Source organism: Austrofundulus limnaeus, unplaced genomic scaffold (genome assembly GCF_001266775.1).
Source record: "Austrofundulus limnaeus strain Quisiro unplaced genomic scaffold, Austrofundulus_limnaeus-1.0 Scaffold108, whole genome shotgun sequence".
In the NCBI taxonomy this organism is placed as follows: Eukaryota; Metazoa; Chordata; class Actinopteri; order Cyprinodontiformes; family Rivulidae; genus Austrofundulus; species Austrofundulus limnaeus.
This window is the reverse complement of record NW_013952510.1, coordinates 876573-889284: the sequence shown is the minus strand read 5'-3', so window position 1 is coordinate 889284 and position 12712 is coordinate 876573. Positions and strand designations below refer to the sequence as shown.

The following is a 12712-nucleotide window of genomic DNA, read 5'->3' as shown; positions in this document are numbered from 1 at the left end:
CACACACACACACACACACACACACACACACACACACACACACACACACACACACCCCAGCCCACAAAGCTTATTTGTTTTCATCCTTTACACACTCTGCCTTTGTCTCAGTTCAGTAAGGTACTGATGCTGTAAGTTGTTTATCCACATGTTTCTGTTTGGTGTTAATTTGTTGAACATGTCAGATCCATGAGAAGCTGAAGCAGTATGAGAAGTACAGCCCCACTCCAGTCCTACACAGCGCCTCCTGTCTGGCAGAAGATGTAAGTGCAACCGGGTTTCATTTCCACTCGTACGTTAAATCCTGCTGAGCTGAGCTCATTTTCTGAGAATCATTTTAATGCAACATATGGACCCTAAAATAAGAAATATGATGGTTACTTTCGTGTTGGCCTATCAGCTGGCAGAAGAACTTCAGAACGGGCCGCTTCAGGAAGATGAGCGAGAACTCCTCCTCCTGCTGAGCACTCCTCATCTCAAGGTACAAACAAATGTTGAACAGTGTCTGTCTTTAGTTACCTTGTTCTTTTCTGTAGCTAAATGTAATATTTTAGCTGTTATTTGATCTTCTGGATGGTAAAACCTCTCTGAGCTGCTCTAATTTTCCTCCAAGTTGATTGTTGATTATATAACCCCAGGATCAGCGCTGTTTCTCCCCTCTTCCATCTCCTGCATGCAGTAAAGACTGTCAGCTTTACTCTGATCAAGGGATTTTGTTCAGATGAAAGGTTTTCTTGGAGGAAAGAATGACTGAAAAAACATACACTCTGTATGGATTTTCTTTATGTWTTTTTTTCTACCTTGTTGTGTCTTGTTGGTCAGGCTTTGGTATKTTTAAGTATTAGTGTTTCTGTTTGCCTCATGCAGGCAGTGCTGTCAGCTCATGACATTGTGGCCCAGAAGAAGTTTGACCCGGTGCTTCCGCCTCTGCCAGAGGATTTAGACGATGACTTTGAGGAAGAGTCTGTGAAGATTGTCCGCCTGGTTAAGAACAAGGAGCCGCTGGTGAGAGTTGCTAGGAAACTCTGACTGTTCTTTCTCACGTGTCTGAATGAATTGTAGTTTTCACATAAACACCAGGAGAAGAGATGACGTTCTGTTTGTGGCTCACTGACAGCCCTCTGTGTGACATAGCTGTGTTTCTGCATTAAGAGTGGGCAATTGACATTCAGCCACAAAAATGTTTTGAGGTACACGTTTTATTTGCRAAGTGTGATCTTTGCTGATTTCAGATCACTAAATTGGAAATAAATGGATATATGCAGTGTAGGTCTGAACAGCCTGTAAAAGCACAACCTTTGGAGAAATATTGAGTCCTACATATCAGCTTCTGTTACTGTAACATTTTGACTAGTGCTGGTTGGTATGATAGAGATTTTATTTCACAGTATTTTCAACAATTATATTTATATTGTTTTTCACGATATTTGATAGTGGTTTTTTTTTTTAGTACGGTCATGAAGAGGGAGGGTTGAGCAAAAATCATTATGGGGTCTATTGCTTTATATTATTTAATAAAGCTTAACAGAACAACTGAGTCTCCGTGCACCAGTCAACTCAACCCCGATACAAAAACCACTTCTCTCGGGCTTCTCACAACAGAAACACATTAACGTCTGCATATATTTACATCGTGCATTAAATCTTCTATCTGTGCACGTCCCTGAAGAGGTGTAAACAACATTCAGCGATGGTGAAAACGGGAGAAATTTTTTTTTTAAACATCTGTCAATATAAGCAGCGGAATCGCCACCTGCTGCCAGTTATTGAGAAGGCTGCTCCAACAATAACATTAGCTACTGTAGCTAATGTGCATAGCGGTGCTGYGAGGAAAAGTGTCCCTCGTGAAACAGTTCACTGGCAGGCACAACATGATGTTCCGAACTTGTTCAGGCTATTTAAACCGCTGAGTCGGTATTCAGAAAAGTCATATAACAAAAATAAAAACAGGTTTTTGGTACGAACCAGTAAACCGCCCAGCTCTAATTTCGACATTAACTTTCATTGAAACTATTGATTTATGCAAATAAACATCACTATAGTACACACACAGCAGCTTTGACTAGACTATTTAAGGTCTGTCTCAGCTCACTGAGCTGAAAATCATATATGTGTTTGAAAATCTGCTTTATTGCTGCATCTCTGTATTCAACAGGGAGCAACTATTCGKAGAGATGAGACCACAGGAGCTGTGATTGTGGCCAGAATTATGAGGGGAGGGGCAGCTGACCGCAGTGGTGAGTGTTTGCTCTATATTATTGTATTCAGTTCAGTCCTTTTTAGGCTAGTGGGTAAAAAAATGAACATAGAAGATTACATCTTCTGCAARGGGGGGCATATGTAAATATTCCTAAACCCACTATAGACACAAAGTGCAATAATCATTCTTTTATATGCCAGACATCCATCTTATCCAAGCTGCTACACGGACAGAGAAGTGAGGAGATTAAACTGCCCCCCCCCCAAACTGTCATCCGACATCAAATCCTTTGGATTACTGCTGCAAAATAGCATATTTTGATATTACAAATGACTGGCTGTTTCCCTGGAGATTTTGTTGACTTGTTGCCAGTAGAAAGTTATTAATTTTTTGTCTCATTGCCAAATTTATAAAAAATACTCATCATTCACACACACATGCAAGCTTGTTTTGGTCTAGTTGCTTGTGTCTAGAAGTTGACCAATGTTTGTTCTTCTACGGCAGACAYGTGTTTTTAGCAATAACAGCAGCTGATGGCTGATATACGCCAATTTTTTTTAAATGTCAAATTTGTGTCTTTATATTTTATTCAAACAAAACACAATTGCCCTTTTAGACTTTATATTCCTAAAGTAAATACAGTGGCAAACATTGGCCAGTTGACTGGTCTTCCTCTGCTTGTGTTGCGTTCAGGTCTGGTGCATGTGGGAGATGAGCTTCGAGAGGTTAACGGGAACCTGATAACTCACAAAAGACCTGAGGAGATTAGTCAGATTCTGGTAAGAAGAAAATAACTTGCCAGGTTAAGTTATATTTCTGCATGAYTGGAGTTACTGATGGTATATATAAACATGCTGTTCTTTTGTTTTTGTTTTTCTCATCAGTCTCAGTCTCAAGGCTCCATCACACTGAAAATCATCCCAGCTGTTGCAGAAGACGACAAACTGAAGGAGAGCAGGGTGAGAGCAAAAGAGTTCAATTAGTTTTAATTACAAGAAGCGATAACTCAGATAAAAAGTGATGACTGTATCACCTCCTGCATCTTCATTTTAAAATTTAACTGGGACATTGCACAATACATTTATTGTACAGACCAGAAACAGCTTCAAGCTAATTTTCATCTGTTGGTCCATGGACAGAGGCAAAGAGATGACAAGTTAAAACATTCGTTAGTAGACCACAACACAATCTTTAAAATGCAATTCAATAAAAATGCCTAAAATATCGGATCAACAATACATTTACAGATTACACAGCAAAATGACCACACACCTGATGATCCTTCAACCATTTCTCTGCATTAAATTTCAAATGTAAAGTTGTACAATCTCAAACAATAACTGGTAAAGAGTTCCACATCCCTGCTGCTCGAACTGAAAAGCAGTTTCACTGTTGTGAAAGAACAACTGTGAGCCCTGAGGCATAAAAGGTCTAGAACTATCTGTTTGTGACAAACACAAGTGTTTAAAATAGGTTGTTGTTGCATATTATGATATTCTGGGCTTTTGCAGGACATGTCTGTATTTTCATAATTCTAGTCTTTTAAGTTCTCTTGATTGCAAGTTCAGTTTTTTTCTTCAGAGAGGGAAAATTGATTGTAATTATTGTGCCAAAAATTAAGTATAAAATGTGCGTTAAAATAAGAGGACTTTAGAATATATTAAAACTTTTAGTTTTAAACAGTAGAAAAGCTCCCAAGTGTTGATAGATTGAACACTTAGGAGTGATGGAGTTTGCTTGCACATGGAACAACAAAGCATTTAGGGAGCATCTCTGTCCTTCCTTTAAAAGAAGCAGGAGAATATTGACCAGACTTTCTGCACAACGAGAGTGCTACTGTGTGTCAGCTATTTCCCTGGCAACATTAACAATGTTAGACAGTCTTTATGTAGAGAAGGACTAGAGCAAAGAGATTAAACAGAAGATTAAAACTGGCTTGATAAAGGATCAGTAATATAAAACCATCAGAGTTGTTTTTACATTAAAACAATCCAGTTTGTTCAGATAAAAGATTCTGATTATTTCTCCTCTCTAAAGGTTTACCTGCGAGCTCTATTTGACTACACACCTTTTGAGGACAAAGCTACGCCGTGCCAAGAAGCTGGACTTCCTTTTAAGAGGGGAGACATCCTTCAGGTGGTGAGCCAGGAGGACAGCACCTGGTGGCAGGCCAAGAGGGTGGGTGACTGCAACCTGCGTGCTGCCCTCATCCCCTCCACACAGTTTCAGGAGAGGTAAGGTTTATTCTTACGAAACCATGAAGGGATTTAAAGCCTTTTATCAAAATGACATTAGTTGTTGTTTTCCTTCCAGACGCCTGAGATACAGAATGAAAATGGGTTCCTGCCCTTCTCCTGTCCCCTCCAAAGCTCCTACATGTAAGTTTTATTTAACCTACAGCACACAAATGGTCTCATATGACCTACAACCMCATATAAACAAGAATATTAGATCACAAAACTACTCAAAACCAATTTATCTAAGGGCACGGAAAGTAGAGATTATAAAAAGAGATGAGTTTAATCTTGGGCAAAAAAAAAAGGATACAGTTTAAAGGTGAAACAAAGTTGATCCCTGTTAGAATCCAGATAAACCCTGAAACTGGCTGAGCTCAAAGTGTTTCTGAAATCAGTTTTTTTGATAAACATATCAAATACATGTACACTTCAACATAAACGGTACATGCAGAAAAGACTGAAGCTTTAAAGTTGTAGATGTGACACATWTTAAAAAGAGTTTTGTGTTACTCTCACACTGCTGACTTTAGATGATCGGACTGAGAGAGGTACGTAAATGGACCCTCATGTCTCATTCTCAGAACTGACTATAGTCCATTCTGATTCCACTCACTGGTCTTTCCATAATTTGACTTACTTTTGTAAATTTTGTTGATTTTTCTTTTTTGATTTTACAATTGCAGTTCTATCCCACCCCTCCTCACTGTCACTCCACTCCCCCTGCTGTGTGTTCCTGCATCAGAGTCCCGCCGCCATCTCCTGTCTTCTCTTACCTTTTCTTCTCTCCCTGCTTGTTGTCCCACAGAGGACTGCGACAGTAARAGTGCTCTGAATGGAAAGGACGTAGGTGAGGAAGCACAAACTCTGTCTCTGTGTTGATCACTGTCACATCATGTTTGCTCAGGCTGTGTGTTTAACTCATACTTTCCTTGAGAGGCTGCAGATTATTTTTATGATGTTAAAACCAACAGCTTTGTTCTGTGATGTTGGTTTTATCCACTGGAAAAAAACTCATAAATCAGCTTGATTTTTTATTTTTTATTTTTTTGTGAAACTTGGAGTTATGTGAAGCTAGAGTCCGTTTTATCTTTCTGTTTGGACCACTTTGCATTTGTTTTTACTTTAGTTTACTTAGTTCCATTAGTTAGTTTCAACTAGTGGAGCCTAACTGTTCCAGGTCACAGGTTAACCGAGAATGCCGAGGTTGCTTTGAAAGCRTGGAAAGTTGAACATGAATCAGTTTAAAGCAGAGGTGGGCGATCCTGGTCCTGGAGGGCTGCAGCCCTGCATGTTTTCCTTTTTTCCCCTGCTCCAACACAGCTGATTCAGTCAGTGAATGACCTCTTCCAAGTTCTGCAGAATCCTGTTAATCAACCATTCATTCAAATCAGGTGTGTTGGAGCAGAGTAACAAGTAAAACATGCAGGGCTGCGGCCCTCGATGCCCACCCCTGGTTTAGAGCAAATACATTTGGGTCTGTATAACAGTGTAAATTTACTGGYTGAATTTGTTCAATTCCAGTGGTGTTCCTATATCAACCTTGGCATTTATCTTAAAAAACCGTACAACCTTGGCCCACTTTACACTTGTGCATTTACCATTTTWAAATATGAACCTTTAAAAATGGTCCAAATTTTGGTATTGGGACAGAAAATGCCTGATTTAGTCTACAAATTATTGGTCACCGTTGTCGATCAGGACCCCACAGTGGGTCATGAAACAAAGTGTGGGGTCAATAGAAGCAATGCTACTAATTTGTTGCTAAGATTAAACAAGTATTAGTCCCCAAGTGTTTTTTAGAATGTTTGTGGACATTTTTTAAAAACCTCATTAGTGTCTTTAACAAACTTAAAATGGGATTAAATTTATATGGACTTCAGTCATTTCCACCTGTAGACTTGAATATCACTAGAGTGAGCCCAGACCTATCACTGTTAGCAAACGTGGAGGAGGAAAAAAAGCTGATGTAGGAATCCTATAAACATCAATAATAACATTAACAAAATTATTATTAATATTTTGAGTGTATATCAGCTATCTAATAAATATAAACCTGTCAGAAACCACTGGTTATTGGCTAACCATCTTCTCAACAGGTCAGGTTTGTCTAACAGAAACCTAATAATAGTTAAATACATAATATTATTTTACACTGTGTAAATATTACATAAATTATAGGCAAAACCATCTTGTAATTTTAATAACTTGTGCTAAATCGTAGCATGACTTAGCTGAGTGTTACACTTTGTATAACAATAAAACTACAGAAGCTCATATCTGCTAACCAGTTCAATAATTAACAGAGATTACATCAGCTGTATAAGCTTATTTTGATTTTAAACTTGTGTTATTTACCTCCAATGTGATCTGACCAGAGCTGAAGCTCATTAGATAAAATCTGTTTACTTGTGAAATGAGGCATTTTCCTGTTTCTCTTCTGTTGGTAAATCCATAATCCATAAAAGGCACAGCTTTCTGACAGTTTTATATACATTAGATAGCTGCTATACACTCTAAAATATTAATAATAATTTTGTTAATGTTATTATTGATRGTTTATAGGATTCCTACATCAGCTTTTTCATGTACAGTAATTGTAAATCTAGACTCTTACTTTTTCTACTTTGTAGCATCGTAGCTTGTACAGGAAATCAGTCACATGATTTCGACTCCCTCCAGCTGTTCTATAGAACCTCCTCGTTCTACCAGAGCTCTCATTTATGTACAGGATCCACACTTAGTTTAATTTTTACTTCCTTTCCATCTCATATTTTTGAAAGATTTTAAAATGATTGAAACGAGAATAATCTTTTGTGAATGAGATTGTTGATTTATGCACAAATTTTAGTTGTAGATACTGRAAAATTGGTCAACTTGTTTAAAAGCGTTGAACGGCTCTTAGGTAAATAGGCTTTAAAAGAAAACCTTATTTAAATGTAGGGTAATGCAAGTGGGCCAGTGTATGCTTTGGTTATTGGATTTTCAATTTCGAAACGGGTATTAAAAAACAAGAAACGAGTGGCTATTTGATTTTTGTTTTAAAATACTGAAATTAAAATTAAAATCCAAAGCATTTCTCATAATGTCAAAAAGGGATGAACAAAATTTTTAAAATGACTTGAGTTTCATTTTCTGTTTCAGAGAGCAAAAAAGAAAATAACTTTAAAACAGAAACGAAAAAAAAAAAGGCTTGTTTGTTATTTTACGACTATCTATTCCCTAACCAGAAGGGGCGCTTGGGTCTGCATAATAAAACACAATTTTCTGTGAATAAAAAGCTAAAACAGACGTGTTTGTCCATAACTGAGTTGTATGATGACTGTCGCTCTGTGACCAAAGGTTTTGCAGAGATACTTTTTGTGGCTTTTGGCCAAATAAGTCCCTTTTATTGAATACATGTTGGCTACTGCCTCCACTTAACCTCCATTTCTCTCAATAAAAAGCAAAATAAGACAACTTTCATTCTATTAGTGTGTTGTACAGTTGTTGTTCTGTAAGCAGAAAGATTTTTTTCCTCCTGAGTTTTGACAAAATCTGTGCTTTTTTCTGTCAGTTTGCATCCTCTGAGTGTTGCTTTCAGCAAGGGGTGGGCGGTGCTACGACTTTAATATTGATCTGATACTAAATAAATACTTGTCAAATATATTCGATACCGAAGTCAGTTTCAATGCATTTTACTTGTAATGGGATTTTTATTGAATATCTTTGATATTGCGAGCATCCCTTCTGGTGGTGAAACAAATATTTTAGTGATACAGTAATTTGGTATGACCTGTCGTGGAATATAAAACAAATGAGGCTTTTTTTCATTTCTGTTTTAAAGTAATTTTCTTTTTTACTATCTGAAACAGAAAATGAAACTCAAGTCATTTAAAAAAAATTTGTTCATCTCTTTTTGACACAAAGAATGAGAAACACTTTGTATTTTAATTCTTATATTTTACAGCAAAAATCAAATAACCACTCGTTTCTTGTTTTTTAATACCAGTTTCCAAAATGCAAATCCAATGACCAAAAGATACACTGACCTAAGTGTTTAGTTTTCCATCTCAAAATGTTTAGATACAAGTGAAGTTGACTTTTATAAAATCAAATTGGTGTTTTTTTTTTTCTTCTTTTTTTGGGAGGCAGCTATTGAACAGACTTCTTTCCTGTAGCCTATCAGGGCTCAAGCTAACAGCTTGTAACACAGCAGGAGTTTTGGTTCAACCATCTGCTGYAGCCACCAGCTTCTCTCTGTGTCTCTGTGGCCTCTCATAGCTTCTTATTGTTTTTGGCTAACAAACAATTCATGCAGAATTTCAGCTGCTTGCGTCTGAAGTGCAGACAAGTATGCATGGCTTCTGAACTCTTGTTGTATTAATGATTAAAAGGTGTGGAATAAAATGGTCTAATATGAATGTAGTTTCTCCCAAGAGTAAGGCAGCCCCTGCCTTCTGTGGCCATGCTTTCTCATGGGATTTTTACTCAGGTACTCTTACTGGTTCCTAATGGTGTTGTTTACTGTGTGTGTTCTGTGTGATGTTTGGCACAAGATTCTGAATTTTAATTGGCTACAGTGAAAAGTCTGAGCTGATCTGTTTCTTTAGTTCAGGGTTCTGTAGCGGCAAAGTGATTTATATAATTATGCAACAAACACAGTATTGTTTTTTTTTTAAATAAAAGTTAAAATAATTAAGAACAATCACAGGTTTTATTGCAGTTTTAAAGCTTTCTGAATAGATTAGTGTGAGAAATGTGCATTATCATGGTTTGAAAGGTCTCGTCCTTTCTGTACAGCCAGCCTGCGCAGGAGTTTCCGCCTCAGGAAAGATCGTCAGGGTTCTGAAGCACAAACTCCAGATGCCAATCAAACAGACTTTCTGATTTATGAAGAAGTCACACAATATTTGCCACGGCCTGGTGAGAGGCCCCGCCTTATAGTACTAATAGGTTGGCACACGCACACACACACGTTTCAGAAGAGTTGTTTGAGGTTACAGCTGGCTGGATAACTCATCTTTCTGGTAATCCTGATGTTTCAGGTTCATTAGGAGCTCGAGTCACTGAGTTGAAACAGAAAGTGATCGCTGAGAATCCTCGACGATACGGTTTGGCCGTGCCTCGTAAGTTAATTTTTCTAACTACGCTAAAAGCAGAAGGGAGAATGTTTTGTTTGTCTTATRTTCGTAGATTGTAATGTAACTCTGGATGTGTTTTACTTTGATCTTTGTGTTCCTGCTGGTTGTTTCAAACGTGCTGTAAAGACACCACCCGAGCCAGGAAGAGTCATGAGAGAGAAGGAGTGGAATACCACTTCATCAGCAGAGCAGCGTTTGAGGCTGATATTCAGAACGACAAGTCAGTATCAGTTGTTTTTGTGTGTTTACTATACCCAAATATTATTTAACTTTGATTCCACAAGGAATGCAAAAATATCCATTGAAGCTTTTATATTTTATTTTTAGCCAGTAAAGTTTGCTTATTATAAATCCTGTTGCTATTTCTGCAGGTTTATTGAATTTGGGGAGTATAAAGAGAATCTGTACGGCACCAGTTTAGAGTCCATCCACAGAGTTTTGAATCAGAACAAGGTCTGCTTAGTGGACGTTCAACCAGAGGTAAGTATTATGTCTGATATGCAACACAACCAGCAAATTATACCAAAAATTCAAAGTGTAACAATTACTGACATCTAGAGGAAACGTTGATAACCATCTGAGATGCCGTTTATTCACYTACATCAGCAGGATAAAGAAATTAAAGTATAAATAAGTTACTWCTTCATCAGTTCATAGACATTTGATTTTCATTCATTATTTTCACCTGGAAAGTCATATTTATAAGATTTTTCTTTTGCTAAGTGTGTTGAATTGTTTAGAACACATATTTTTGTGCAATAGGTGAGATTCACCATTTCTCCTCAAAATCTATTTTGTACCAGAAAACAAGTAAAAAATAAATAAATAAATCAGCCAAAACAAGCCCAAAGGGACAAAAATAAGGTTCAAAGTTGTGTTTGTGACACAAAGTTTCATGGATTGTGAGCAAATTAGTCACAATACTGGAATAATTACTTTGTGTCACAAACACAACTTTGTGACACAAAGTTTCATGGATTGTGAGCAAATTAGTCACAATACTGGAGTAATTACTTTTAGATTTTTTCCTACTGATTTTTGTTGTCTGACTGGAAGGAAGAGATAAAAAAATAAAATAACTCCTTATCCAATAGTTAACTAGTAAATCTAACTGATCTTTTCTTCAGTCTTGTGTCCTTAGACCCACATAAATCAACCATCAGGACTAACAAGGCTTCCAATTTGTAACAGGAAGTTAAAATTTTCTAATTATTTGGAGTTTTAACTGTAAATTTGTTAGGACTTGAGTTTCTACTTCCTTAAATATGACCTATGTTACATTTGTTTCAAAGTTAATTTGATGTATAAATATTACATTGCCTAATATACTCATGTTGTCAAATATTTCTACAACCTCCAGGCTCTGAAGACGCTACGAACAGCTGAGTTCAAACCATTTGTCATTTTTGTGAGACCTCGCATGTTTGACAGCCAAAGAAAACCCTTCGGCTCCTCTTCCTCACTGAGTGCAGGGGTCACGGTGAGTGACCAAATGTATTTTCTGTTTAATCAAATACATAAGTTCAGTACACAATGGTAAAATACAAATCATTGGTGTGCTTTAAGTGTGTATAGTTGTATAAATGAATGGGTTGTTTAGCAGTGAATCTCTCCCTCACTAAACTYGTTAGGAAGACGATCTTCAGGAAATGATGCAGTCAGCGGACAGGATGGACGAGTGCTTCGGCCACTGGGTGGACTATGTCTTGGTGAAAGAGGACCCACTGAGTGCCTTAGCAGAGCTTCAGAACGTTCTGGAGCGGGTGCAGATGGAGTTGCAGTGGGTGCCTGTGTGCTGGGTGAGGCGCTAGTTGACTGAACTTCCTGTTMCAGGAACCAAAYGGACCACTGTGCAACCTGTGGAGCTGTCAAGTGTTTACTGCCATGATGTAACTATTCCACACGTGTGGCCAAGTGGTGTCATCGTTGTCGTGTTTTCAGACTGTTGTAGCAAAACAGAAGTACAGCACTCACAGATGCTGTAGATTTTCATATTGCAGTGGTAGTACGACAGCTTTCACATGCATGCAAGTTTCTGAAGCTGTTCTGATCACTTCTGTGAGACCTGTGTTGTGAAGTGCCATATGGAATGTGTTGAATCTCCAAGGTTTCATTGTAAAATGAACAAATAAATCTGACCTGCTGGAGACCGACTGCTGCTACCTGACTGGTTAAATAATCAGAATGTGTTTATTGGGGAAACCATTTATTTATGGACTTATGTAACAATTACAAAGCTTAAACAAAGGAAAATATACACATGTAGCTGGGCTGTTTTACTTCCACAGCTTCTTGATAGACATGTTCTTCTCGCTGTCTTTCTGCATCACCTGATGAACAGAATGAAGGTTTTAGAGGGAAAGTACCAGGAAAGACTAAATTAATCAAATTTGTTGAACTAACCTTGGCCACAGCCATCTCAAAGTCCTCTTGAGTGACGTGAACTCTCCGTTCTCTCAGAGCGTACATCCCTGCCTCTGTGCAAACCCCCTGCAACACAGTATGACGTTAATTAGAAGCACTTTGATTTAACATCCATGTTCTAATTATCAAAGGCTAATTCTCACCTTAACCTCAGCACCAGAGGCTCCCGGCATGAGCTCTGCAATCTTCCTCAGGTTAATGCCACGCGTCAGGTTCATCTTTCTGGAGTGGATCTTCAGGATGTCCAGACGGGCCTGTTAACAGCAGAAATGTACMGATGTTCAAAAAGATAATCACACTAAATAATGTGTTAATGTGAAGTACTTTAACTACCTCTTCGTTAGGAGGGGGGAACTCGATCTTCCTGTCAATCCTTCCTGGCCTGAGCAAAGCGGAGTCCAATATGTCAATGCGGTTGGTGGCCATGATGACCTTCAGACAGAATAAAGTTGTAACAAACAAACTGCATTTGTATGGTACTACATATTTAATCAGTGCTGGCTCTAGCCATTTTGGTGCCCTAGGCGAGTTGAAGCGCACCCACCCCTATTTGAACCCCTAAAAACAAGTTTGACAGTGTCAGGTACTATGGTAAACTTAGATTTATTTGCTCCGCCCCTGCGTGCGAGTTGTATGGATTTTTTCCAAAATTTATGAGGTTTTTTTTATACAGGTAAACGTCCGAAGAGGTTGACATGTATGGGACAACAAAATACAGACTTGTTATTGAG

At 38.0% G+C, this 12712-nt stretch overlaps 2 protein-coding genes across 5 annotated transcripts in view; one reads left to right on the top strand and one right to left on the bottom strand.

The window, feature by feature from the left end:
- LOC106521383 (MAGUK p55 subfamily member 3) overlaps window positions 1–11710 on the top strand; it is a 20528-nt gene extending 8818 nt beyond the window's left edge. The window contains exons 4-20 of one of the 4 annotated variants that reach the window (XM_014013925.1): window positions 186–263; window positions 401–481; window positions 868–1005; window positions 2156–2237; window positions 2894–2979; window positions 3085–3159; window positions 4238–4434; window positions 4514–4578; window positions 4968–4985; window positions 5243–5284; window positions 8843–8908; window positions 9217–9369; window positions 9462–9542; window positions 9684–9777; window positions 9929–10037; window positions 10918–11037; window positions 11189–11710. In XM_014013925.1, the coding sequence (XP_013869379.1) occupies window positions 186–263; window positions 401–481; window positions 868–1005; window positions 2156–2237; window positions 2894–2979; window positions 3085–3159; window positions 4238–4434; window positions 4514–4578; window positions 4968–4985; window positions 5243–5284; window positions 8843–8908; window positions 9217–9369; window positions 9462–9542; window positions 9684–9777; window positions 9929–10037; window positions 10918–11037; window positions 11189–11368 (1665 nt within the window). In that variant the 3' untranslated portion in view covers window positions 11369–11710. Of the gene's footprint in view, window positions 1–185; window positions 264–400; window positions 482–867; window positions 1006–2155; window positions 2238–2893; window positions 2980–3084; window positions 3160–4237; window positions 4435–4513; window positions 4579–4967; window positions 4986–5242; window positions 5285–8842; window positions 8909–9216; window positions 9370–9461; window positions 9543–9660; window positions 9778–9928; window positions 10038–10917; window positions 11038–11188 lie in introns of those variants that run through there. The other 3 variants (XM_014013926.1, XR_001310663.1, XM_014013927.1) reach the window with 3 other exon arrangements.
- A 36-nt stretch (window positions 11711–11746) lies between these two features.
- Window positions 11747–12712, bottom strand: part of psmc5 (proteasome 26S subunit, ATPase 5) — a 6080-nt gene continuing 5114 nt past the window's right edge. Inside the window, exons 9-12 of the mRNA XM_014013944.1 lie at window positions 12315–12413; window positions 12125–12235; window positions 11961–12047; window positions 11747–11887 (exon numbers count right to left, since the gene is read on the bottom strand). Coding sequence (XP_013869398.1) covers window positions 11834–11887; window positions 11961–12047; window positions 12125–12235; window positions 12315–12413 — 351 coding nt within the window. The 3' untranslated portion in view covers window positions 11747–11833. The remainder of the gene's footprint in view (window positions 11888–11960; window positions 12048–12124; window positions 12236–12314; window positions 12414–12712) is intronic.